At 38.8% G+C, this 26,774-nt stretch overlaps 1 protein-coding gene across 5 annotated transcripts in view; it reads left to right on the top strand.

Annotated features, from left to right (window-relative positions):
• The window catches only part of ETS1 (ETS proto-oncogene 1, transcription factor), a 186,194-nt gene that overhangs the window by 147,492 nt on the left and 11,928 nt on the right, over positions 1-26,774 (top strand). For 3 of the 5 annotated variants that reach the window (XM_007495109.3, XM_007495110.3, XM_001365575.4), the window contains 4 exons: positions 502-702; positions 3,985-4,062; positions 4,979-5,230; positions 11,204-11,464. In XM_007495109.3, coding sequence (XP_007495171.2) covers positions 502-702; positions 3,985-4,062; positions 4,979-5,230; positions 11,204-11,464 — 792 coding nt within the window. The remainder of the gene's footprint in view (positions 1-501; positions 703-3,984; positions 4,063-4,978; positions 5,231-11,203; positions 11,465-26,774) is intronic. The other 2 variants (XM_056794589.1, XM_056794590.1) reach the window with 1 other exon arrangement.

Raw genomic sequence — 26,774 nt, 5'->3', positions numbered from 1 at the left:
AAGATGTACTTTGAAAGAGTCACCAAAAAAAAAGCATTTTATCCACATGTTTAGGACATCAAAGTGATTACGCTAAGTCTAATAGAAATAAGACAGTAAGAAGACTAACACATCAATGATCTTGAATTATTATTTTCTGTTCATATTTCATTTTCATTGATGAATGTGTCTAGAGTGATGAAGGGTAGAGTATACTCTAAATATGTTAGTTATAGATGGATTATGGCATTCTCATTGGTAAAAGGGGAGAACTATAAAAATAAGGTGGGAATCATACAGGGGTGGGGAAGAATATCCACAAGATAGCATTGATAACTAATTTGGAAGTTTTATCTATAAAATAGTTCCCCCTCCACCCCCACCCCGTTTATTGGCTTCTAAAATGAATAATGTGGTCATAATATTTGCTGAGCTCCATTTATTAGAACTCAGTAGAACAAAGTGGCAGAAACAAAGGATTAAAAGATAAACCTGCTGGATTGTTGTCTTCTTCTCGACCAGATCCACGGCAATGGACAGAGACCCATGTTCGTGACTGGGTAATGTGGGCAGTGAATGAGTTCAGCCTGAAAGGTGTGAACTTCCAGAAGTTCTGCATGAGCGGAGCTGCCCTTTGTGCATTGGGCAAAGACTGCTTCTTGGAACTGGCCCCAGATTTTGTTGGTGACATCTTATGGGAGCATCTAGAGATCTTACAAAAAGGTAACAAAGCAGGGAATGACTGGGGTTGGGATTGGTGGAGACTTATTTGGGAGTTAGAGATGTGAGAACCAGTAAATCTTTGCTGACATCACTTGGTATCCATTCAGATAAGGTTGAATAGAGCTCAAATGACCATAATGCCTAATGATTTGATCATTGGACCTTATTTCCATATAATCATTTGATAGTAAAATGTGAATTTAAAAGTATGAATTTAGCTAGTAAACCTTAAAAGGTTTAATAGACTCTAAAGCCTTAGAGTCCTTTTGGGGTCTTTAGGTACATATATGGTATCTAATCTTGCTCAAGAAAGGGCAAAGTTCTTAGGACCTGTCCCCTTTCTGCCCTTACTTGATTTGCTTGTCTTTCATGCAGGTGGGGAAAGGGAAAGGGAAAACATCTTCCTCATAGTGAGACCTACAGCCTCTTGTTCTCTTCACATCCTTGGCCATAGAGAGGGAGAAAAATGGATCAAAACATGTTTGACTACTTGAAAGCACTTTGAAATATGCCTTTCTTAATAATTTTTTCCTGGCTTCTAAATTCTTGGCTGCCTCTAGATCCGTAGTAAATTTATGGAGCTCTGCTTTCCAATGTCTTCAGAGCTCCTAAGCCCTTTGTAAGGATGTGACTTTATTTCTGGTCTAGAACAAAATTTTATTCCTTAACTTCTTTTAATACATAGGACCCTATCCACAGCACTTATCTCTAATCTAAGGCATTAAAATATTTTCTGAAAAAATACTGGTGTTTATAGACTGAACATACACATGTAATTTATGACACTGACCTTATTCATCCCCCACGCCTCACCTTTCTCTCTTCCAACATACAGCATTCGGCAGTGATCACATCTAATCACATCTATCAGAGGGCTTGGGTCCCAGGGTTCACTGGCAGGTCAAGACTGTCAACCATTCACCTGATTCTAATTGGAAGAGTCCAGTGTTACCTTTCACATCTGGGATAAGAACAGTGGGTCACCTTGGGACACTGTGTTGCAACCTTGTAATGACATGGTCTCCCCTACTAACTCCTTCCAACCTTTTAGGACCAAGTGACTCATGTACCACAGTCCTGGCTGAGTATAGAAATGGCAGCAGGAGGCAAACTTGGGTGTTTTTACTCTTATTTTTCTGAATTTCTTCTTAAAATAAATTGCTGTTACCAGCAGTCAGCAGTGCCCTCCAGCTGACTGTAAGGCTAGAAGCCGGCTGCCCTCTATAACCCAGTCCCACCCTTTCCCTGTGGTCACCAGTTCTAGCCGTTGGCAGACTCTGGGGGAGGGGGAAAAGCTCAGGATTAGCACTTTTATTTCACACAAGACCTTGCTTTGTTCAAGGATATTTTCCATTCTGCAGTGCCCAGGCGAGAGACCCAAATTAGATTCCTCTGGGGGTAAAATTGTTATCCTTAGCTCTTTTCTCTAGCCTTTGCAAAACAAACAAACAAACAAACAAATAAATGAGTAAGTAAATGAATTATGAAGCAAGCAGTAAAGAAATGGATAAATTTTTTGTTTCCTCTGCTCTAATAGACCAACATACAGCTGCACAGACTTTCCTGATACCTTAATAGATTAGCCATGTACATAGTGAAATGAATGCCCAGTTAATTGAAGGAAAATATGCAGCAGGCACATAATTCAATCCACCAAATCAGAAGGCATTTATTAGATGATTGTTATTTGCCAGATGTTGTTCTAGGTGCTGAGGACTCAAAAATAAAAATATATCAAATCTCTACCCTTAAGAAGCTCATATTCTACAGGGAAGAAATAATACTTATAGTTGGTGTACTAGGGACAGCAAGTTTGACCAGACTTGACAATTGAAATGCACTCTACTGATGTAATTCTTGACCCCTTTCTGGCTGCTAAAATGGAATTGTGAGGATTTGAGTCAGGTTTAATTTTTTTTTTTCAATGGCAAGGTTACAGGTAGCTGGGAAGACCCACTGACTGGCCCTTTCAGGCCTCTTACAGATCACAACATTATCTGGTTGCTATGGCTATTTCCCACCAGGAAAACTGGTCTGGACTTAGATTTAATGTATTTTTAATACAAAAATGTGATCACATGAATTGACTTTTCATTAAAAGGTTAAGTAAAATAAGATTATTGGCCCAGGACAAAGCAGAGTTGAACCATGGCTGTTTATTTGTAGGCACTTGGTAAAGGGGCTATAATTAAAATAAAACTATCCAAACCCTGTAAGAATATAACCTAAATGTTTGGAAAAGGAAGGGTGTAAGGCTGAGGGGCAAAGGGTGCTGCTTCTGTTTTGATCTGATAAGTCACAAAAGCATGAGTTTAATAATTCTGTTTGAACTTGAAACTATTTCCCTGTGCAGGTATGGGCCTGCCACCTGTAACCTTTTCAGCCCAACATATTATCAGATATCTGAATCAAAACTCCCACGACCTTCTCCCTCATCCCTCCCTAAAAATAAAACAAAACAATTCCACAATACACATACAATTCTAATTCTACCTCGTTTATCTGGCATAGACTAATTGAAAATAAAAATCAGATACCCTTATGACAGAATTGACATGGAGTTTGGTTCCATTCTAGCTGTAGGACTATAAATTGATCGTAGCCACTCTTAGCAGATCTTTTTCATCATTAGTGTTTCGTTTTTTTTCTTTTCTAGTTGTTGAGAATTTAATTTCCTGCTTTTGTATGGGTTTTAGTTTTCTCTCATCTTAATTGGAACTAGTTACATCTCAAGTTTGATAAACCATACCAGGTCAAGATAAAACACCCAGGCATCTTTTTTATAAGGTGATTAAAACTGGCACCCAAGACTACCAAGAGAATCTATGGACTTTGCATGCTTGAAGACCCTTAAAAATGAGAAAGATAACCATCCTTCTTAGATGGTTCAAAGGATTGATTGCTAATTAATTAAATGGTTTCTTTCTATATATTCTAGCCCTTCAGCTGTATAATTGAAAATTCTGCCTATTTCATTTTAGGTCAAGGGCCTGAATTTCCTCCTGACCTCAGGAAATCATTTGATACTTTCTAGGATCCTAAGTCTGATTTTAGAGCTACTGAAATAATAAAATTAAATGCCCTTTTGTGACTAGTGACCTCACTTCAGATGAGCCTTGGGGCTTGGGGGTTGGGGAAGCCTAGAACAGTAGCCTCAAAGATTGAAAATACTGATTTCATAAAAGAACAGTTGAGATCACCATGGTACTTGCATCCAAGATCCTTTTGGGTGGGCCAAACATTGCTTTTCTGTTGACTTTTTCCTTTTCTTATCTGCTGCAGAGGACATGAAGCCATATCAAGTTAGTGGAGTCAACTCTGCCTATCCAGAGACCCGCTATACCTCGGATTACTTCATTAGTAAGTTCAGCATCCTACTTGTTTGTGACTATCATTCTTCCTGTGATAGGAGCCTAGGGAAAAAGTCCTACCTTGATAGCCTTTTATCCTTCTTGATAATTCTGGAGGAAGCGAAAGACTTTTCCTATGGTCATTCTGCAACAGTCTTTCTGCTTCTTAAATTACAGCTGGTTTTGGATGGCAGGAAGAAAGCTGCTTCATCTGCCTATAGGCTGGACTGGTCCCATAGGAGAGGGTCAGAAGCTCTGTGAATGAATGTTTACTTATCCGGGGCTTTAAGACTTACATTAATATTTTCCTTTGGGGATGAATTTCCTTTAAGATCTCCACCCCGTGTGATGGGATCAATCAGTCATGAAATATTTATTGGACCCTTTCTAAGTAAAAAAGGTCTTGGGATAGGAGGATATATAAAAATAGCAAGGCAGTTCTTACCCTCTAGGAACTTACAATTTAGTTGAGGTGATAAAATGGACATGAATCAAAAGATAACCAAGAAAGCAAGAGTAAAAAATTATTATGGAGAATGGGATCATAGAACTCTGCATAGGAGTGAATCACAGTTAGTCATCGACAGAACGGGTAGTTGAACCCAGGTCTTCTGATTCCAACTCTAGTGATCTCCACCATACTGTCTCCTTACTTGTGGAGGTGACCATCCTACTCCTTTAGGAGTGTTTACCATACAGCTTTAAATTTTAATGGAGAAAGAAAGACCCTGTTTTGTCTCTTCAAGGAGTCTATATTCTAATGGGGGCATACATAAATAGACAGAAAATGCAAATGAATGGAGGGTGACCTTAGAGGGGAGGGTACTAGCAGTTGGGGGAGAAGGAGTGGAGATTTACTTGTTCTAAGTACAGCTCTCCACTCATTTTCATTTTAACATTTCTTTGTCCAACTTTTGTTCCTACAGGTTATGGAATTGAGCATGCCCAGTGTGTTCCTCCATCAGAGTTCTCAGAGCCCAGCTTCATTACTGAGTCCTACCAGACACTGCACCCCATCAGCTCTGAGGAGCTCCTTTCCCTCAAATATGAGAATGACTACTCCTCAGTCATCCTTAGCAGAGACCCTCTTCAGGCAGATACCTTGTCCACTGACTATTTCACAATCAAACAAGAAGTTGTAACACCAGACAACATGTGTATGGGGAGGACCAGTCGTGGTACGTAAAACCTTATCTTTAGAGCCTCTCCTGTTCCCAGGAATGACTGTTTTCTGTCTGTTTCCCAATTCTTTTCTCTTCTTCTTTTTTTTTTTGTTGGTATTATGGGGACCCTCAGATTCAACTTTTCTTACCTCAAATATGGGAATATTAAAAAGTTTCCATGTTGGAATTTCTAGCATTAATATTATCATTTACAGCAAAAATCTGCAGTTCTCATTGAGGTTGAAATCACTTAAGAGTGAAAAGTTCGCTTTCTTATTTTGGAGGGGGAAAATGGGTAAGAATTGGAGCTGGTTTATATTTGTCTGTTTTCAAGGCAGAATTTTCTCTGAGTCTATGTCCAACTAAATTAGTCCACCTGAGCAAAACATAACAGCTTCATATATTACTCAATTTTACTTCTAAAACTTCATTGGATCAAATTGCAGATTTGTTGTAACTTGACTGTAGGGATCTTTCTTGTCCATAGTGAAATTATTACTTCTTTGGGCTCTCAAGACAATTAGTTTGGGATCTGTTTGGAGCTAAAAGGTTTTTTTGTAAACCCTTAACCTTCTCTCTCAGAATCAATACTGTGTATTAGTTCCAAGACAGAAGAGTAGTAAAGAGGACTAGGCAGTGGTAGTCAATTGACTTGCCCAGGGGCACAAAGCTAGGAAGTGTCTAAGGTCAGATTTGAACCTAGGACCTCCTGTCTCTGGGCCTGGCCCCCCTGAGTCAAAAGATTTAGAGTTGTTTGTACTGTGATTGAGAGTACACATTCAGTTGAAAAACCAGTGAAAGAGGAAGTAGGAAGATTCCAAGAGGACAGAATCTTGTTGACCTCACTTTTATATATAATAAGGATAAAATAAAGCCCTGAGGACATAGAAAGTGCTTTAAAAATATGGCTGACTGCTTAGAACAAACAAACATAAACTAAATTAAACTAAATTCTATCCCATCTTCCCAAGGCCTAAAAATCAGGATATAGAAACACACACAATGAAAAAAAATTGCAGGCTATCAGGTAAAGGGATTAGATGTCTTTAATTTGAGCAAAGAATAATCCATTAGAGGTCTAAAGGAGGACTTGATTATTGAGAAAAAACAAATTGGCGTGGAAGGAGGAAAGACAGGGGGCTTTTCAGATGAGTAAATACAGTGTGAATCTGTGTAGAGAGGGTCATATACTATATATAATGAGAGAAAGCGAATAGGTCATAGGTGGACTTCAAAAAATTTTTTAAATCTTTTACTAGCACCAGGCCAAGCAAGCTCAGGAAGGAATGACTGGAGAACCTTTTCTCAAGAATTTCAAGGAAGGGCTTAGGAGTAAAACACCAAATGGCATCTTCTTCCAAATTCTATTCAAAAGACTTTGCATTGGGCTTCTGGACTGCCCACAATGGTGTCTTTATCAAGTATCCTGGCTCACCCTTCCCCTTAAGAGGCCTCACAAGTATCTTGTTGAAAAGTGCAGGGAAATCCCCTTTTAAAACCAAAACTAGTTATCTACCTTCTCTCCCATAGCTTCAGAGAATGTTTAAATTGTTTATGTTTTAAGTGGAGGGGGAATGGGTGGGACTTGCTTTATCTTCCCCTTTCAGCATCTTATTTTTGGATATGTGTATCAATATAAAGAAATTCACAAATGCATCATGTTGTCCTCATGTTGGCATATATGTCTTTTTTTTTTAAATAGAGTATTAGAAAGATATTCTTGTGGAGGTTTTCTGTTCAGAAACCAGGCAGATGTAAGAGAGGCTAGAGCTTCAGACTCAGATGTACTGTAAAATTGAGGGAACCCACTCAGAGGATTCTAAAATTGTCTCTGTCTTTAAAATGCTTTTCTTCTTTCTTTCTTTCTTTCTTTCTTTCTTTCTTTCTTTCTTTCTTTCTTTCTTTCTTTCTTTCTTTCTTTCTTTCTTTCTTTCTTTCTTTCTTTCTTTCTTTCTTTCTTTCTTTCTTTCTTTCTTTCTTTCTTTCTTTCTTTCTTTCTCTCTCTCTCTCTCTCTCTCTCTCTCTCTCTCTCTCTTCTTTCTTTCTTTCTTTCTTTCTTTCTTTCTCTCTCTCTCTCTCTCTCTCTCTCTCTCTCTCTCTCTCTCTCTCTCTCTCTCTCTCTCTCTCTCCCTTCCTCCCTTCCTTCCTTCCTTCCTTCCTCCCTTCCTTCCTTCCTTCCTTCCTTCCTTCCTTCCTTCCTTCCTTCCTTCCTTCCTTCCTTCCTTCCTTCCTTCCTTCCTTCCTTCCTTCCTTCCTTCCTTCCTTCCTTCCTTCCTTCCTTCCTTCCTTCCTTCCTTCCTTCCTTCCTCCCTCCCTCCCTCCCCCCCTCTATCTCTCTCTTTTTCTTTCTTAGAAAAACAAATAGAGATTTTTATGGAGAAAAAAATGACCCACTTCTTACTCTTTGGTTCAGTCCTGGAAAGTTTAGGCCACAGAAACCTCAGAAGGAGGTCAGTGTTATTATTTTGGTGTTAATGAGGCTTCAAACCAAATGAATCTCCATTGGTTCAGAAATTATTAACTTTGGGTCTCCCAAAATGAAATTTTATAAAGAGTCAGTTGCAAAAAAGCCCTCCCATTTGTTCCTTTAGAAAACTTTAATCTTCATTTTCAGAGCTATCTTTTTCTAGGGCATATCATGATGGTCTTAGTGACAGGTTTTAGTGGGGAGTTCTACAGAAACATTTAATGCAAGTCTCCTCTCTCTTGAAAGAGCATGGGGGCAGAACTAAATATCTAATCTAGTTGGTTCCAGATCACTATGGAAGAAAATGCTAGGAATGAAAGGTTTCCAGATCCAGAATTGTGAAATAGAGTTGAATATATAAGCAGGTTACTACTGTAAACCACCACTCTTTTCAAATGCATTTGACTGTAGTTAGAACTGCAATAATAGCACCAAGGAGGTAGCTTGTTGTTCTGCCTTACACATCCTTGTTGGAGCCATCAGTTCATCCGTAGGTCATTTTGGTTCTTTATGTTCTTCAGTATATTGCAGTAAAGAGTTCTTCTGAGTAAGACCTGAAGGATCTCTATACATTGTTATGATATGCTTGTGTTGTTCTACATGAGAATAGAAATGGACCAAAAAATTTTGTCCAATATCTGAGGCTACAGGAGACTCTAGGTAACTAAGTAGCTTTTCTTTTTTCCTGTTGGCATGATTAACCGGGGAGAAAAACAGAATCCCAAATAATCCCTAACTTTAACAGGTGCCATGATATAAACAGCAGTCTCATGAATTACTGCATACTTCAGAGGTTCTTAATTCACCTGTAGAACCCAAAACTGAGTCTGGCATCTGGGGTCATGGATTGTGTCATTGATCTCTTAAGTGTGAATTTCTGGATGGGAAAATTGAATACATTTTAAATGTAAGTTGAGAGTTTCTGTCTTTAACAGTAAACCAAATGGATAGACCCCGTAATCCTATGGTTGACTGGTCAAACCTTCCTAGTAAGTCATCTCAATTTAATTCATTAGAATTTTTCCCCCTTTCAATGACTGGAGAGGGAAGGGAACTGAAGCATACATGTGTTCAACTCAAAATTATCCATTTTAATGCAGGGAATCAGTGGCTCAGATAATTACTTAGTGAGTAATTCTCCAAATCATTTATTGAGTTTTCATAGATATATATTTCATATATATATATGTATATATATATATATATATATATATATATATATATATATATATATTTAGTGGGACTGGAAATAGGACAAGATTTTGGGGAGAGGATGAACATTTTTCTTCTATCTCACTCCACAATAATATACAGTCAGTTGACAAGTTCTTTTGATTCTATCTGTACAATCTTTCTTGTATCCACTCAATTCTTTCCATTTCTGTGGCCACCATTTTAATGTAGGCTGTCATGACATCTCACCTGGACTATTGTTATAATCTTTCAACTGATTTTTCTGTCACAACTTTCCCCTTTTCTAATCGATCAATCTTCACCCAGCTACCAAAGTAACCTTCATTCAACCATGTCAGTCAGAAACCTTCAGTGGCTTTCTAATACTTCTAGATAAAATACAAACTCCTTAATCTAACTTTTAAAACTTTCCACAAGCAGTCTCCAATCTTAGCACTCTAGTCATATTTTACACTGCTCCCCTTTGTTTCAGCCAAAAGGGACCTCTTATTATTCCATGAAATCTCATCTCCAGCCTCCAGACTTTCACATAGATAGCCTACTTGCCTGGAATATGTTCCTACCTCTCAAGAATCTCTTCTTCCTCTATAGCTCTGGTACCAACTCCTCCATGAAGCCTTCCTCTGTTCTTTTCCCATCATTCCTTCTCCTATTTGTTAAAATTATCTCTTTTTTTTTACCTAGAGCTTTTTGTCTGATCTCTTCTTCCTTTCTCCACTTACTTCTTACCCTGCATTATATTTATTTGCATTAGACTTATCACAATTCCACCTTGTAGATTATAAGCTTCTTGAGAGCAGGCATCATGTCATTTTTTTTCCTGTTTCTCTAGTATCTAGCACAATGCTTTGCAGTTAAGAAGTGCTTTATATATGTGTATATGTGAGTATATATTTATATGCAGATATAATGCTATATAGTCATGTATATAAATATGTGAATATGTACAAATAATATTTACAAATGCCTAGATGTATATATTTATATGTGTGTATATATAGAGAGATTATGATTTTTGAATTTGTAGGAGTGTAGCAAGATTATTTTTATTAGTTCTGTTTAGCTTAGGTGCATGTTAGTTTATATTCCCTAAGTGATGGCAGGGGAGTTGGCCCAAAAGCTTACTGGTTTGTAGTGGGGAGGCACTAAAAAATTATTGTATGTATATATGACTGACTAATTGAGAACTGATGATATATGTCATTCTACATTCACAATCACTGCCACCTTTCTGCTTCCTGAACTGAATAAAATGAATAATTTTTCTTTTCTTGAACATATTGACAAACATATGTGTGTATACACACACACACACACACAGACACACACACACACATATATTTAAAGTAGAGCATGGCAGGCACTCTGATAAGCTCAGCTATTCCATGCAGTTTCTTTCTCTTGAGATTTGGTGTCAGTGTTTGGGCTTTGGACAGTTTTGCCAATGGAAATTTCTCCAGGAGCTATTGTGCAATCCCAGCAGCTGTTTTTAACCTGGTTTGGGAAATTAATGAACTTGCATGATCTTGTGGTCAGTGAAGAATGTATTAAGCAACTCACAGAATAAGAGATTTCTGACATTGCCGTGGACACAAACTATTTAAATCAGATTAGAAAAAATTTTAAAGAAGTGTACTCTTAAGTAAAGGATCCATTCTATGCCTAGAAAGGGTATGGAATATAGATGAGAGGTGGTGATGGTGGTGTCCTTCCTCTGGACTAAGGATCCCACAACCTTACTTGCTTGTAGGAGACATAGATCTATACATGTTTCACAGTAAGATATAATTATAAAATGTTGCTGCCAAACAGCATTTTAGAAACAAGGTCAAGGAAAGCCAGTGTACTTAGAGTGTGATGGATTTTTTTTTAAGGGCTGAAGAATTAAGCTATCTTCTTCTTAAAACATGTATGCTGTTTTGATTTGGTATACTCTGCCATAATTTCCTCATTTGGTCTACAGGTCAAAAATGCTACGTGGAAATCCCCAGAGTAGGAGTTTCAAGGCAAGGAAATTGTTTAGTGTTTGTATTTCTGAATCTGAGGTCCTTGTATGAGAGGGTAGCAGATCACAAAGCTCTGAATGTGTCCTAAGAGCTGTACAGCAGTGTTAGAATGGATTGTACAGCTGTAAGGACTCCTTGGATTCAGCCCAGAACAACCCACTTACTCTTGAGTATGGCCAGTAGCCCCAGTGGAACTTCATTTAACCACTGGCCGCCTTGCAGCTCTGAGCGATACCCTTTTGAAGGATAAGAGGGTTTTCACCATTGTCTTTTCCTGACCCCTCCCTCCCTATCCCCATTTTCCCTCCTTCCCAACTCTAGGTAAACTTGGAGGCCAGGACTCCTTTGAGAGCATAGAGAGTTACGACAGCTGCGACCGCCTCACCCAGTCCTGGAGCAGTCAGTCATCCTTCAACAGCCTCCAGCGTGTCCCCTCCTATGACAGCTTCGATTCCGAGGACTATCCTGCTGCCCTGCCCAACCACAAGCCCAAGGGCACCTTCAAGGACTATGTGCGTGACCGTGCTGAGCTCAACAAGGATAAGCCCGTCATTCCTGCAGCTGCCCTGGCAGGCTACACAGGTAGGAATCCCTCACCATCCACTCAAGGGGCAAGTGGTCATCTGACTCCTGCTAAGGAGAGTCCTGGAGTAGAAGGTCTTGGCAGTGTGGGAGCCTGAGTAGATGGCAAACTTCTTCGTTGGTCTTATTCTCTAATGGAGGAGAAGACAGAACTTTAGATCTCTTTATTGAGTATATGGCAATAGATATAGTTTTAGAAAGTGAAAAGAAGCAGATTGTCCCAAAGGGCATCTACCAGTAGAATAGGAGATATGTTTGTGCTTTTGGCACTCTGTTATTTCAGTGATCAAGGTAAGAGCAGTGCCTTGTTGCCCCTAGGAGCTCTGTCCAGGGGCTTAACATTACAGAGATCTGCTTGCCCTCTTTTGTTAGTCTCTCCACCAAAGTCAGTATTTTCTGATGATATTAGCAAATTTACCTTTTTGCATACCTGCTGAATGCTCTTGAATTATTTACTGAGTGGGCTATTCAAAACTAGGCAAAAAAATCCTTCATCCCTTGACTTTTTTGTAGACCTATCTTTAGTGAATCTATAGGAGATAATAACTTCTGCCTTGATTTGTTAAATATAAATATAAATATAAATTCAGTGGATACAGAGCAGGCCTGGAGATGGAAGGTCCCAGGTTCAAATCTGGCCTACACACTTCCTAGCTGTGGGGTCCTGGCAAGTCACTTAATTGCAGTTGCCTGGCCCTTACCATTCTTCTGTCTTGGAACCAATACTTAATATTGCTTCTAAGATAGAAGATAAGGGTAAGAAAAAAAGATTCAAAGGGATTGTTGTATTTGAATGACTTTTTAATTTTTTTAACTTAGCCAGTGATGTAGAGTTCATTACAATAGTGAAGATAATAATAATGAAATGCAATAATCATAGGACCATAGATATAGGGCTTCAAAGGACCATGATATCTAATCCAACCTTGTTTTTTTGGTGAAGAGATTGAGACCCACAGAGGTTAAGAGGTTTGTCCAGTGTCATACAGGTAATAATGTGTAGGAGAAAGCTGAGATAGGAGTTGTGGGCTTTGGATCAGAGGTCAAAAAGAAGGCTTGCAATGGTTTGCAGTTGAGAAACTTCTTTGCTTAGAAACATATGAAATGTAGAGCTAAATTTGATTCACAGAGAACTAATAATTGAATACTTTCTTGAAGGCTTTAAAATCTTCTGAAGATGAAATCATGCTATGAATTTTAATAAGCTTTAAGCTTAGAAGACTAAATAAAACCTTCCCCTTATTCTTTTACTCTCGACCTAGCAGGTTGATAAGTAATGATTATTTGTGTAGGCAGGAAACCCAATAAACTGGACACAGTCCAGGACACAGACAGGCTGGAGAAACATTTGCCTCCTCATGTAGCAGAAAGAACCTTGGTCTTGGAGCTAGAAGATGGACCCATAATTGAATAATTCCCACTCATAATTAATAAATAATACACTCAATATTGTTCTTCCCCAGTTGATCTGATCATTGATCAGTTGATACTGATCATTGCCATAGAGATGTTGACAAATTTCTTGAGTTTGTAGAATGTTGATATTTGGATAAAGGACTAAAAGCATTTGCTAAGCACTTACTGCATACAGAACATAATGGAAATAGAAAATCAAGATAGTCTCTGCTTTTAGGGAGCTCACATTTTAATGATAGGAGAGGGAGACAATCCACAGAAGGTTACACCTTCAAGTTAGATTGAAAGGTACCATGATCCTGAGGGGTCAGTGGCAAAGCAGATGTCAGTGCTTTTTTCGTGTCATTTCCCACTAATAGAAATCATACCAGTTTCTGGTGTTGAACCATTTTGACAGTGCTAAAAACTCTGATGGCCAAGAACTTTCCTTTCTGGGTCTTCAGTAGCTGTGACATAGTTTCTGCAGGCGCAGTTGCCAGGCTGCATCCTCCCAGGGGCTGATTCCCAGAATGCTGTCTGAGGGCACTGTAACTGAATCATTGCAATTCCCAAGGCTCTTGGGATCAAAGTCCAGCTGCTTCAACAGGGTCTAAGGACAGAGGAAGGAACTGACTAGAACAAGGAAGCCACCATGCAATTGATCTTCAAGGGAAGACTTCCTATTTGTTTCATTTTCTCTGGTGCAGTGGAAGAAGGCATATTTCATGGCCTTAAAAATGACATTATGACTTTAGAGTTCACCTAGATCAATTTCTTCATTTTACAGAGGAAACCTCTTACCTTGCTTTTCCTCTGAGTAGTGAATATAGGGGATGCTCAATAAATTTTTCTTTTTAGCCAATTGAGTAAAAATCTAAATAGAAGTGGAATCAGTGAAGGAAGGCCTTAAAAATGGCATTTTGATTTTAAAGTTCACCTAACTCAATTTCTTCAGTTTACAAATGAAGCTTCTTATGACTTCTTTTCTCTGATCTGTGAATACAGGGAGTGTACAATGGTTTGTTTTGTTTTGTTTTCTTTTTTGGTAAGCCTGTTGAATAAAAATATAAATAAAAGTAGGGTCTTCATTTTAAAATTAAAGCCACCTGGAATGAGGAAAGCTTGGGGGCGAGCCACACCCATGGTACAGAGTGTTAGCTGATGATTAGGAATGCCTTCCAGATGTTACATGAACAGGCATTGAAAGTAAAGGGAGGGAAAGGCCCCCTTTTTAGGAAGGGAGAAGGAAAGACAGGGAGAACCATCAGTTGTTTAGTCTCAAAGGTTTGACAGGGTGTCAGGATCACCCTAAAATGGCAGTGCCTGCTTCTGCTATTGGAGTGGTAGAGTGGGCAAAAATTGTGGCTGGAAAGACCTCACCCCTCTTTGACACTCCCACTCTCACTTCCAGTACCAGATTCTTGGCTCTGTTGTTCCTCCTTGAAATGTAACCCTTCCTCAACCCTGGCAACTAACCACTGGTGAAATAAAAATCATAGACCATGACCTTAAAAAAATGTCAATATGATCTCACTACTAGAATCCTAGACCTTTGGAGCCTGAAGGAATTTTATGGGTCATTTAGACCCACTCCTTCACTTCCCAGGTGAAGCCACTGGCCTCCCTTTTTTCTGTGGGCTGTCTTCTTACTTGTGGCCTCTGATGGTCAAGCAATATTGAGGTATTAGATTCTGAAAACACAGCTGGCTGTGAATACTGCTGAAGGTAATTGCGCCAGTGTCAAATTGTATTTCTAGCTCCTAGGCTTGAGAGGTACTCAGGAAAAGCTTAAATGAATTTAGGTGGTTCCCTTAGGAGTTTCCTCACAGCTGAAGGGTTGCAAGAGAGGGTTAGTGAAATCCTATTTTGGCCAGTTTTTTACCAGCCAGTAGCAGAGGTTTGTGGTCAGCCCTCTGGGTTGAGATTCTGGTAGAAATGGATAACTACAGTGGCAAACATGGAGAAGTGGCTATATCCTCATTCCAAGCTGAAACAGGAACTCTTCTGATTTTATTAAGCATGTTTGTTATTGGGTTTTCTGAATGGGAAATGCAATGAGGCTTAGAGGCAGAGTGCAGAGAAATGACTTGTGCCCTCTCAATTCCCCAGGGTGGTTTATGGGGGCTTTCAAGAGGATTACTATAGCTCCGTTAACAATAATTTACTGAGACCTAAGTGATCTTTACCAGAGCTACCTATCCTTGGGATCCCTTGCTGGAAAGAGAAGATGGAGATAAAGCCTCAGAGACTAAAGATACAACCCAAAGACTGAATGTGAAATTCAAATTGAGGCAGGGACAAGGAAATGAGCTGTCAGAAAGGACACTTAATCCAAAGTGCCCTTTAAGAGTAATGAAAATTGGTTCCTCTAGCAATCAAAACTCTGAGTCTGAATGGCAGATAAGATAATCAAAAACTGCTTAGCAGAAATACAACTAATGTTCTGGAGATATGAGCTTTTCCTCAAGACTTGCCCATTTTCACATGCTAAATATTTGTTTTATTTACAGAGGGTAGTATATAGGCAGAACCCATTCAGTAGTTAGAAGGGTTAAAAAAAGGAAAGCTTACTTGAAGCATCTCTGAATATTATAGCCAGCTAAATTAAAAAAAACCCCAAAACAACAAAAAACTAGTAAACCATAATCAAAGCCAAAGTGATGATTTCAAATTGTAGAGAAATTATTTTTTCCTTGAAAACAATGAATCCTGTGTGAGGTGCACACTAGCCCTTGGATAATCATTTAACTTCTCTGGGCCTCAGTTTCCTCTTCTACAAAATGAGGGAGAGAGACCCCAGGTTCTTTAAGGCCCCTTCTAGCTTCTAATTGATGATCCTATGATGCCAAGAATATCATATGAGAACTTGAACTGATTGGTAATAGCTCTGCTTATCATTTCCTAAATAACAACTCTGTAGGGATCTGATATGGTGGTGAGGACAGCAGCCCAGAAAGTAGAAATCTTTTGGATCCCCTCATCTGTAATAGCACATTTTGTGACCTTGAGAAAATCTATTTATGACTTGAATACCTCTTTTTTCATTTCTGTCAAGGGGAAGGAGGAGCCTCCTTATCTGCTCCCAGGAGGTCTCTGGGGTTTAATGAAAGCTTAAAATATTTTGAGATTGTTTGCTTACTGCTGTTGCCTGTGTTTTAGTCTTTGGCCTTTTCCTGACTCTGGAGCTGGTCCTTCTGGGGTTTTTAAGTTGCTAGGTATGGGTGGGAGACTTAAGTGAGATCAGTTCTCCTGTATTCAAGGCCTAATGGATTTTTTTCTGACAGCTTTGTGTTGACCAATAACTTCCCCCATGATGTTTCTTTTTCCTTTTCTTTTAAAATTTTATTTATTTGTTTGTTACATTATAATTTACAGATATCTCCTTCCTTCCCTCCTTCTTCTCCCCATACTAGAGAAGACATAATTTGACAAAAAAGATATATGCATATATAAAATTATGTCTTGCTTATTTCTATTTATCAACATGGAAGGATGCTTCTTTTTCTTATTCTTACCCTCTGGTGACTTATTCCCCACCTCTAACATAATTCTGGGGAAAAGAATTCCCAATTCTCCTCTCTCTAACTCTCCAGGAACAGGTAGCAAAGACATATTTGGTGGAATGCCTTTGGATGAGTCTCTGCTTTTTGTTGCAGCCCTTATCTCCAGACTTCAGGTATCTCCTGCTGCCACTTTGTCCCACCCAAGTATGCTCAGATTCCCCAAGTTCCAGTGTGTGTGTGTGTGTGTGTGTGTGTGTGTGTGTGTAGGGGTGGGAGAGGGAGGTACTTTCTGTTCCTTCGTTTGATGTCTTGTTTCACTGTAAGTGAAAATCAGTTAGAAACCGAATTTTTGTGTTCTCTTGCACAGTTACATTCTTCCTCCATAGATAAGAAAAATTGCATCAACCTTCTCTGGGCTCCCATGGCAACTTGTTAAATTAGGTCAAGATGTGGGAACAGATAACATGGCTTGAAAGACTGCCTGTTAGCAGAGTTAAGAATACATCAAATGCAATGCTGGCTTCCGCCAAAATGTACCTTCTTACCTTACTGTGAACTGCTTACGGTTATCAGGCTGATAGCATCGGAGAGCTCCATTTTTTCTTGTGTTCTAATGCGTCATGAGCAACTCAAGATCACAAGTTGGAGATGCCTGGGACAATATTTTCTGAATTTTGGTTAGCCATAAGGGTAATGTCTTTGGGACCCCCAGCCTTGAAATATTTTGACATCTTGAGCCTGGCACATTTAGATTACCTTTAGCATATTGCCAAATAACAAGCTTTCCCCATTCTACAAATGAAGAAACTAAGACTTGTCTAGGATTAGACCCAGCAGATAAAGAGAACTCTAGATTTTTCACCAGAATACAAAACCACCCCTCTTTCAGTATGAATCAATTAGAATAATGCTTGGAGTCTGGTAGTCTCTTCCTGGCTTTTCAATGCACGAAAAATGATTAAGGAACTTCTCTGCCATTTGCCTAAAAAAATTATTTATTTTTGAAGCAACAAGTTAAAAAAATCTATCCTTTCTCCACATACACATCACAACCCCTGTTGAGCAAATTTAAAACATAAACAAATCCCTAAATACATAGCTCCATAGTCTGATAAAAATTCCGAAATTGGTCATGACCAAAAAAGTTATGTCTCTTTCTGTAGTTTTAATTTCTTACCTTCCAAGAGGTACATGGCATGTTTATTAATTCTTTTGGACTTGGACTTTCGGACATTTCATTGATCAGAGTTTTAAAGTCTTTCAAAGTTATTTTTCTTTCTAATACTGTCATAATGTTATTTATTTATGTATTTTTTTCTGGCTGGGACCTGCATCTTGCTCTTGCTACTGCTTACAAATGCTTCATTTCCATTTTCATGAACTCTGAAATTTCATTTTCTGATCATTTTCTGTTGTCATTCCACTTCTGCTTTGAATCTTCAAACTTTGCTCATCATCCTAATCATGCCCTCTAATCCTTCAATCCCTTTCTTTTTAATCTTAAATTTTCTTTTTAATCTTCAATCCCAATTTTTCCCAGGTCACCAGTCCAGGCACTGGATATACTCAATCTTCCTGTGACTGTTGAGTGATGCACTGATGCACTTGACATATGTGTCAAGCTCAAAAACTGAGTTTTTCTCACCCCCATTTACCATTGTTTATCCAATTTGTTGTCATGGCCTGTCCATTTTTCCTTTATAACAACTCTTATGCACCCTTTACTTCTCTGACATTGGAATCACTGGTGAAAAATCTAGAGTTCTCTTTATCTGCTGGGTCTAATCCTAGACAAGTCTTAGTTTCTTCATTTGTAGAATGGGGAAAGCTTGTTATTTGGCAATATGCTAAAGGTAATCTAAATGTGCCAGGCTCAATCAAAGATGTCAGAATATTTCAAGGCTGGGGGTCCCAAAGACATTACCCTTATGGCTAACCAAAATTCAGAAAATATTGCCCCAGGCATCTCCAACTTGTGATCTTGAGTTGCTCATGACGCATTAGAACACAAGAAGAAATGGAGCTCTCCGATGCTATCAAGACCCTCACCTGGATAGAAGTTTGTTTCTTTGACCATCAGTGCCTATCTTCACTGCCTCTTCTTCCTAATCTTTTACCTTTGTGGCTATTGTTTTTACCATCTTCCATTAGAAAGAGATTATTTCAGTGGGACAATTCATAACGGCTATCTTCATCTTTAAAATGTGGAGTGTTGGGTTTCTTCTTTCTTCTAGACAGTTGCCAGTGCAGGGTTAGAATTGGTTTAGGGAAAGCAATTTGCTTACAGATTGTATCTGTATCTGAAGCAGAGGGTGATTCTTTTTGAACCTTTTGCCTTAGGGGACAGGTAGGTGGCACAGTGGATAGAATGCCAGGCCTGGGGTCAGGAAGACATGAGTTCAAATGTGACCTTAAACAGCTGTGTGATCCGGGGCAAGTTCCTTAATCTCTGTTGGTCTTGGTTTCTTCATCTGTAAAATGAGGTTAATGTTTGCACCTACCTCCCAGGTGGTGAGGATCAAATGAGATCATAATTGTGAAGTGCTTAGCACAATGCCTGGCCTGTAGTAAGCCCTATGTAAATACTAGTTGTTGTTATTCTGCTCATAGCACTTTGGAGCTCTTTGATCAGGTAGTCATTGCCAAGTCATTGGCATTGATGAGCAAGGAAGCCTTTGGGGATGGACTTCTGGACCATGGAGTTAGTTTCTAGGTATGGTCTCCATGCTTGTTTCAAGCAAGTCTTCCCCCCAACACCTCCTCCCCTTTCCTTTCCAGGAGCCTCTCAGTCTCACATAGCACAATTTTGTCTTTTGACCTCTTGAACAAAACCTGAAATTACAACTTATCCTGAGAAAGGTTGGCTACCACCCTGAGATGCTTCTCAGGCTGCAGTTCAAAGCTCAGTCGTTTCCCTTTGAAGTGAAAAGATCCCACTGAGCCAGATCTCTTTAGTGCTGCTGGGATTTCTAGCCTTAAGGGAATCCTTACAAAACCCACCTCTGATAATTGAGCTGCCCTGGAAAACCTTTGCCATCCATTGGGAAAGATCCTGTCAGAGTTACTCAGTTTTCTGTGCTTTTATAATTTGGCACTTTCCTCTCCCATGAATGAATTTTCTGTGGTTTGCCTTTCCCCACTCCCCCAGCTTCCTCCCTTTCCTTCTCAGTCATCTTAAAGCACTTTTACATTTTTCTAATGCCTAAAGGTCTTATTAGAAGCAGCTGAATGGCTTGGGGAAATAGAGTTCTAGGCCTAGTATCAGAAAGGCCTGAGTTCAAATGTGGTCTCAGACCCTTACCAGCTGTGTGACCCTGGGCAAATCACTTAACTTGTTTGCTTTAATCCACTGGAGAAGGAAATGGGAAATCACTCCAATATCTTTGCCAAGAAAATCCCATACAGGGTCACAAAGAGTTGGAAACAATTGAACAACAATGCTCTTATTGTACAATATTGAATATCTAGCTGTCTGAATGGGTGTTTTATCCCTTGGTGGCCTCTATGCTTCTTGAGGACAAGGATTGTCTTCCTCAAAATGTTATACCTCTCCCAGTGTCCTGCAAAAGGTGGCTGCTTAATAAATGTCTTTGTAGTTGCACTTCCCTTAGCTCCCATTGAAGAGGGGGTGGTCCAGATTCTTAAAGGCTAGAGTTAAAAGAAGAGAAACCTTCAGTCCTTCCTTAAACTAGATTTAAAGTGGAGGTTTTACCTTACTTACCAATAACCTCTTCATTTCATTTAGTCAGTCTTGCCTTCCCAGTAAAATATGAAGCTTCTCAATGAGTACTTTTATGGCATTCCCTCTTAGCATACTGGCACCTGACTTTGCTACCACATTAAGAGATCCTTAATGTAGCACAGTGGATAGAGAATCGGTCCTGAAATTGGAAGGTTCAGATTGGGTTCAAATATGACCTCAGACTCTTCTTAGCTGTGTGACCCTGGGCAAGTCACTTAATCCTACTTTCCTCTAGCCCTTCTGTCTTAGAGTTGATATTAGAACAGAAAGTAAGGATTTGTAAAAACTGTACTTAATGCTAGAATCATATCATCAGAGTATTAAATCTAAAAAGAACCTTAGAAACCAGCTAGTGCAACTATAATATTTTACAGAAAGAGAAACAGGTCCAGAGAGTGACTTGACTCAGGTCACAAAGCCAATTAATGAGTTAATATTGTAACAAAAAGCATGGATATAAAGCCTGTCAACTGGGAAGCATCATGGAACAGAGTAAAAATGACTGGCTTAGGAGTCAGAGAACTAGAGATCAAATGCTGCCACTTTCACTATTCTCTATGCCTTAGTGTAATCACTTAACTTCTCAATGTCTCATTTTCCCCATCTATAAAATGAGGGGGTTGGACTTTATGGTTTCTTTCTAAAGTCCCTTCCAGTTCTTAATCTACAATGTATACATTTTCAATGAGAATAACTAAAGCTGCATCTGTGAATCCAAAGCTTATTGAGGCCAGTCCCAATCAGTGAAATTTCCCCAAAGTTTTTGTCTGGACTGGCCATGCTGTTGGGACCCAAGATGCCTAGGAGGATCCCATTACTCCTCTGATTCATGAGAAAGAGAACCCAGCATTCAGCCCTTTGGAGGTGCTTAGTTAATTTTTATTGACCAAAGAGTCTTCTTTCTGATTCATTTGTGCCTTAGATGTGAGGCCTAAGAGTGAAAGTTCTCTAGATGACTGGATGTGAAAGTTGAAACTGAGATGAGGCTAGGACTAGGGCCTGTTGAATGGTGCTCATAGAGCCCACCTCTCTGGAGGCACAGAACTTTGTTCAGATGGTGGAAAATTTCTCAGAGACTCTGGATTCTGAATTCTTTGATAACTGAGTTTTTCCTGATGGAAGGTGCCCAGTGTATTGCATTGCATTGTATTGCTGTGAGATAGGGGAGGAGATTCTCAATATTTTCTTTTTCTACTCTCTAATCCTTTTTCTCTATTTTGTTATTCATGTATTTTATTCTCAACTTTGCCACCTATTACCTGTGTGAATGTGGTCAAATTGCTTAATATCTTTAGAGGTCTCAGTTTCTTAATTTGGAAGATTTGAGAATGGGTTGGACTAGATAATCTCTGAGTCCTCTTTGGCACCAGATCTCAAAAGAAAAAGAAAAAAGAAAGAAAAGCTTTTGAGTCCTTGGCACAATGTTTTACTTTATAGTAAGACATCAACAACCATTTGCTGAATGAGTGATGGAACAAATGAATGAATGAAGTTTCACAGTACCAGAATTTTCTCCTTCATAATCTCATCAAAATGTCTAAAGGGTTTGAGTTTTCTTAGCCTGAGTTTCCAAGGAGCACTGAAGCCCAGGGAGATGCATTAACTTGTAGGATGGTACTAAGTGAGAGGCATTCCTGAAGAAAGTACAGAACTCAGAACCTCCAGGTCCACGTCCTTGACTGTGGCTAGCGAGTAACTTGTTATTTTCTAGATTTGTTGGAGGACATTACTCTCTAGTCATCCGTGTTTTTAACCTAAATTGTATTGACTTTACCCAAATCCTCACTCCAAACTCCACCCTACCTTTAAGAGCTTCTTAAAAGAAACAGTTACCTAGAAAACACTGTTAAGAAAAGACATAAAAAACCCACTTCCTGACATTAGCTTCATTGCTTCACCATCAAGCATTGAGTCAGTACTGGGTTTGACATGGTTAAAAAGAAATATTTGTGGGTTTAGAGGAAAATACTGTTTCTTTAAGGGAGTAACAGCTTCCCTTCCCCCTTCACTTACCACCTTCTTGTTCTTCCACCCCCATATAATGTGATCTTGAAAACTCAGGCAGTGCAGGTGTGAGGAGAAGGGGCAAAACAAGCATCTTTTCTCCAGAACTTTAAATCTTGTAACTGTCTTGTTGGCAAGCCAGACACTCACCAAATGAGACAGTGAGGCATGTCCCACATGGGAAGCCCGACAAGACCCTACCTAGAGTAGGATAGTGGTTCCTTTCAGTCTCTGTGTGGCTTTTATCCCAGATAGTCAGCTCCACAGAGCTTTGATCTGTCTTTCAGGGAAGTGTTGGAACTTAGATCCCAAATGATTTTTTTCCCTAATGGGAGATTGTAGAATTCTCTTCAGAGCATTTATACATAGGAAGGGGCTCAACAAAGAGAAACAAACACCTTTTGGAAAAAAGAGGATCTAGTCCTCTCTGTGGCCAAGGTCTACCCCCTGAACACTTTCTGAAACACTTTTACTTGTAAAGCAGTTTCCATCTATTTTTGTGTTCATAGACTTGGCAAAAATAATTTTACAGGGACATATATATGTGTTTTTAAAAATTATAGGTGGCTATATTCATATTCACAACAACTTTCTCATATATTTGATATCTTTTAGCATTTTTATACCCTCTATTTTCCCTACTCACATCAAGGCTCATAAAATTCCAGAAGCTTATTTTTCTTCTTTTCCTTTTGTATCTTTTATTTATCCATTGTTTGAATTTTTTTCAAAAAAATTTAAAGAAAATTTCTTCAATTTCATGTGATCCTTTTAGTCCAATTATATTTAAAGAATTTGCATCCATTCCTTTCATCCCTATTCTTTATGGCTCTTTTATCCTTTCCATATATGTGAGCTCTCCAATTTAAAAATATTCTGTAAAGTAGAACTATGGGACTCTTGCCCTTATCTTATAGATGGAGAAACTAGGGCTTGCTGTTATGATTTATTTAAAACTGCACATCAAGTCAGAGTTAAAATTCCTTGTCACTCAACTACTTTGGCCTTTAAGATTATAAAGTCTTATGAGTCCTAGATGCTTTATTTCTAGGGCTCAATTTGTGAACATATACTTCTTAGGTTCAAGATGATTGACCAGTTAAATGTGTGACCAGTTAAATCCCTAAGACTCTTGAAGGCAAGAAGTTCCTGATATCTTTTGGTGAAAAGAATTCCTATACTAGCAAGCACTCAACATCAACAAAATCATAAATCTAGACTATTTCCCTTCCCTAATAAAGTAAAATAAAATAGAATAAATAAAAATCTCAGTTCCTACCTTCTAGGGGTTTAAAATTTAAGATAGCCTATATACAAACCCATTTTAAGTCCTATATACAAAAGAATAAAAATAATTAGTGGATAGAATTTATATCGTATACAGATAGCCTTTCTTGTACTGATGATTCCTATTCCCTTCCATCTCATCTGGGGAATTTCTTTAGTTTTTCTTTTATCCTCTGTCTTCAAACATACTCAGCTATCTCTTATCTTAAAACCTTCCCTTGTTCCTGTTATATCTTCTATCATTCTCTCTCATATTAAACTTCTGCAAAGAATAAGTCTAACTCATAGCTTCTATTCCTCTACCCACTCATCAGAATCCCTATAATCTGACTTCTATCCCTACCAACTTTCTATGAAAAGGATTATCTCAAGGGCCATTAATGAACTCTAAGTTGCTATATCTATTGGCCACACTAGTTTTCCTTCTCCTTGATCTTTCTGCAACATCTGACACTAATGTATATTCTCTTCTTCTTAGGGTAACCTTTGCCTGAACCTCCTTAGTTTTTTAACCTCCTTCTGTTGTTTGTTTCCAAGTTAACCTATATGTAGTTTGTTTTGTACATAATTGTTTTCATGCAGTTTCCCATATTAGACTGTGAGCTCCTTGAGAGCAGGGATAATCTCATCTTTCTTTGCATTCCTCCCACTTATTCCTATATCCCTGGCACCTGGTAGATGCTTAGTAAATGTTTATTTTTCTATTTCTATATAATTATATATAATATTCTCTTATATAAGAAGAGAGAGACTGATTCTCTCTTCTTCCTTAGTTTCTGTGATATAATTTTCTCCAAATACTTCTCCCACCTTTGACTACACCTTCAATAGTTTATTTTCCTTCTTTAATCACTTAACTATGAGTGTCTTTGGCCTTCTATCCACATTTTCTTCATTGTTGATCTCATTCATTTTCCTGTTTTCAATGATCAACTCCTTGCGGATAACTTTGAAATTTGTTTTATTTAGCCCCATACCTCCTCACCAGTGCACAATGTCCTACTATGGCTTAAAATTTAACATTTAAAAATTTTCATTCAAAACTCCTCTGCCCCCCCCCCCTTAAAACTCTTCCCTTCTAGCTTTCCTATTTCTTCCCATGTAGCCAGATGTAGTCTTTGGGGCATCTTTGAGTTTTTCTTCATTCTCATTTTCTACATCCCAATCTTGTTGCCTCTAGCTTCTTCAGTCTCTCTCACTTATCTCAGTGCCACCATCCTAATCTGGGTCCTTCCAGTGAACTATTATAAGAGCCTTTTGATAGATTCCTTTCTTCCAATTTCTCCCCTCTAATAGTCATCTTTGGTACAATTGCACATGTACACATAGTAAAAATGAACAGTTTATATTATAAATACAGGTCTATATGCGTAGTAGATACTGAATAAATGTTTTTCAAATGAATTATAATGAAGGTAGGGTTAGTATAGGGAGGATAGCCATATGGATCAATTTGAGAGACTTTGCCTTCCCTTCCTCATTTGTTGGTTGCCTAGATGTTGTTTGGCACACCATTTAGGTGATGTGGTACCTTAGTTTGAGTTATGCACTCTTTCCCACAGAGAGGAAGGCAGGCAGGCAGAACGTTTCACATGAACATAATTTCAAAGTTGGGCAAGATGGAGCTGGGTCACTGAGTACCATCCAATCTTTTCTGCTCAATCTTAAAGGGCTTCATGGAGGTGAGAAGCTTTCAGGTTCTTTTTAATTTATAGAAAGACAAGGATTTGGTAAAGGGGAGAAATGAGCATTCAGACCATAGAGTTCCTAATTGCTGCAGAATGGAGTAGATGCACAATTACATCAAAGTGTGGTGAGCAGACAGGTCATTTCTGTATCAGAGTGTTCTGTTTTTGCTATTATTGTTTGACTGTGGGTTGAGACATCTGGCTAAAAGGGAGGGACTAGAAAAGGCTGTTTCTCTGTTTTGGGGCCACCTGCCAGATGTGTTCTGATCAAAGAGGAGTCAACCCTCCTGCAAGGCTGACCAACCATGAGAGTTTCATAGGTTAAAATAAAATTTGGTGGCCTCCCCACTCAGAAGACTTTAATGCTGCTTAAGTTATCAACAGAACTACAACTTAACCCCCAGTTGTCAACAAGATGTGGAACCTTATGCTCCTGTGAGGATGCTGATGAAATGGGATTCAGAAGTCCTAATCCTCCTTTCCCAACAAAATGAGAGAAGCAAGAATTTATAACCGATCTTGCCCTTTCTCTAGTAGCAAGCAGTTTCCATATTTGAGATGCAGATTCTTTCTTTAAGAGGAATCTCTCTTCTTTTTAAATTTTATGCTTCCTCCAAACTTGAGATTTCTACCTATATAGAAGATATCTCTTATCAGTTAGTCTTTCCTTGGGTATAAATAGCAAGAAAGCCCTGGTTGATGGGAAATGAGGAATTTGATAGCCCTGATTCAGTCTGGTATTGATGTTATTAAAGGAGAAGAAACCCCAGAAAAGGGGCAATTCAAATTATGGCAGTATTGCCCTTAGTATTTGGTTCAATTGTAATCAAGCCCAAAAGAAAGAGGTAGTAGAGAATGTCTACTAGTTTGCTTTGGTTTCTTTAGGTAATAGTTGTGATTGACAGAGGTGAAGTGGGCAGACAGTGTTTTGAAGTCAAAGAGGGAATGAATGGTTGGTCAGTCAACAAAAACAGATTAAGTGAGCTTTATGGGCTATTGGGCTACTTCTTTTTAACTGCTCCAGGTTCAATTCAGTCTCTACTCAATTGGCAGGCATCACTTGCTAAAGGAGCAGGGAGAAGGAATTGAGAAAACCTCTGCTTGATGATGGTATTACCTCTTCAATCTCCTCATCTTTATATGAAGGATTCTATTTTCTCAGGAGCTACCACCCAGGTAGCATCAGAGTGAAAAGAAAAGATGAATCCTTCAAGAACTTTTAGTGGTCAGGACACATAATGTACTTTTTGCTTTTGGCTGGTGAAGGAAGGATTTAAAGCATTATCAGAATTTCTAAGACCTGGCTTGACACAATCTCATTTGGTGATGGGTAGTATGGTATAGTGGACAGAGGACATGATGTCAAAGGACCTTCAGATATTTACTACCTATGTAACAATAGGCAAGTTTCTCCTTAGTAATAAAACTAGGAGGGGTAGACCAGATGGGGAAAAGGGGAACAAGCATTTATTAGGCACCAGATCCATGCTAAGAGCTTTACAAATGTTTCATTTGATGGTCACTAGGGGCCATTTCAGCTCTACATCTATGATCATAGATGGATTAATTGGGGTGCCTTGAGATTCCTCTCTAAGTAAAATTGCATCTGCAGCATGGCTTGCTAGTTGGTTTGGTTCCTGCTCTAAAGTAGTCTCCTTAGCTTCTGTTACTAGACCTTTATCAGTCTTCAG

Source organism: Monodelphis domestica, chromosome 4 (assembly GCF_027887165.1).
Source record: "Monodelphis domestica isolate mMonDom1 chromosome 4, mMonDom1.pri, whole genome shotgun sequence".
Lineage (NCBI taxonomy): Eukaryota > Metazoa > Chordata > Mammalia > Didelphimorphia > Didelphidae > Monodelphis > Monodelphis domestica.
This window is presented reverse-complemented; position numbering and strand designations above follow the sequence as displayed.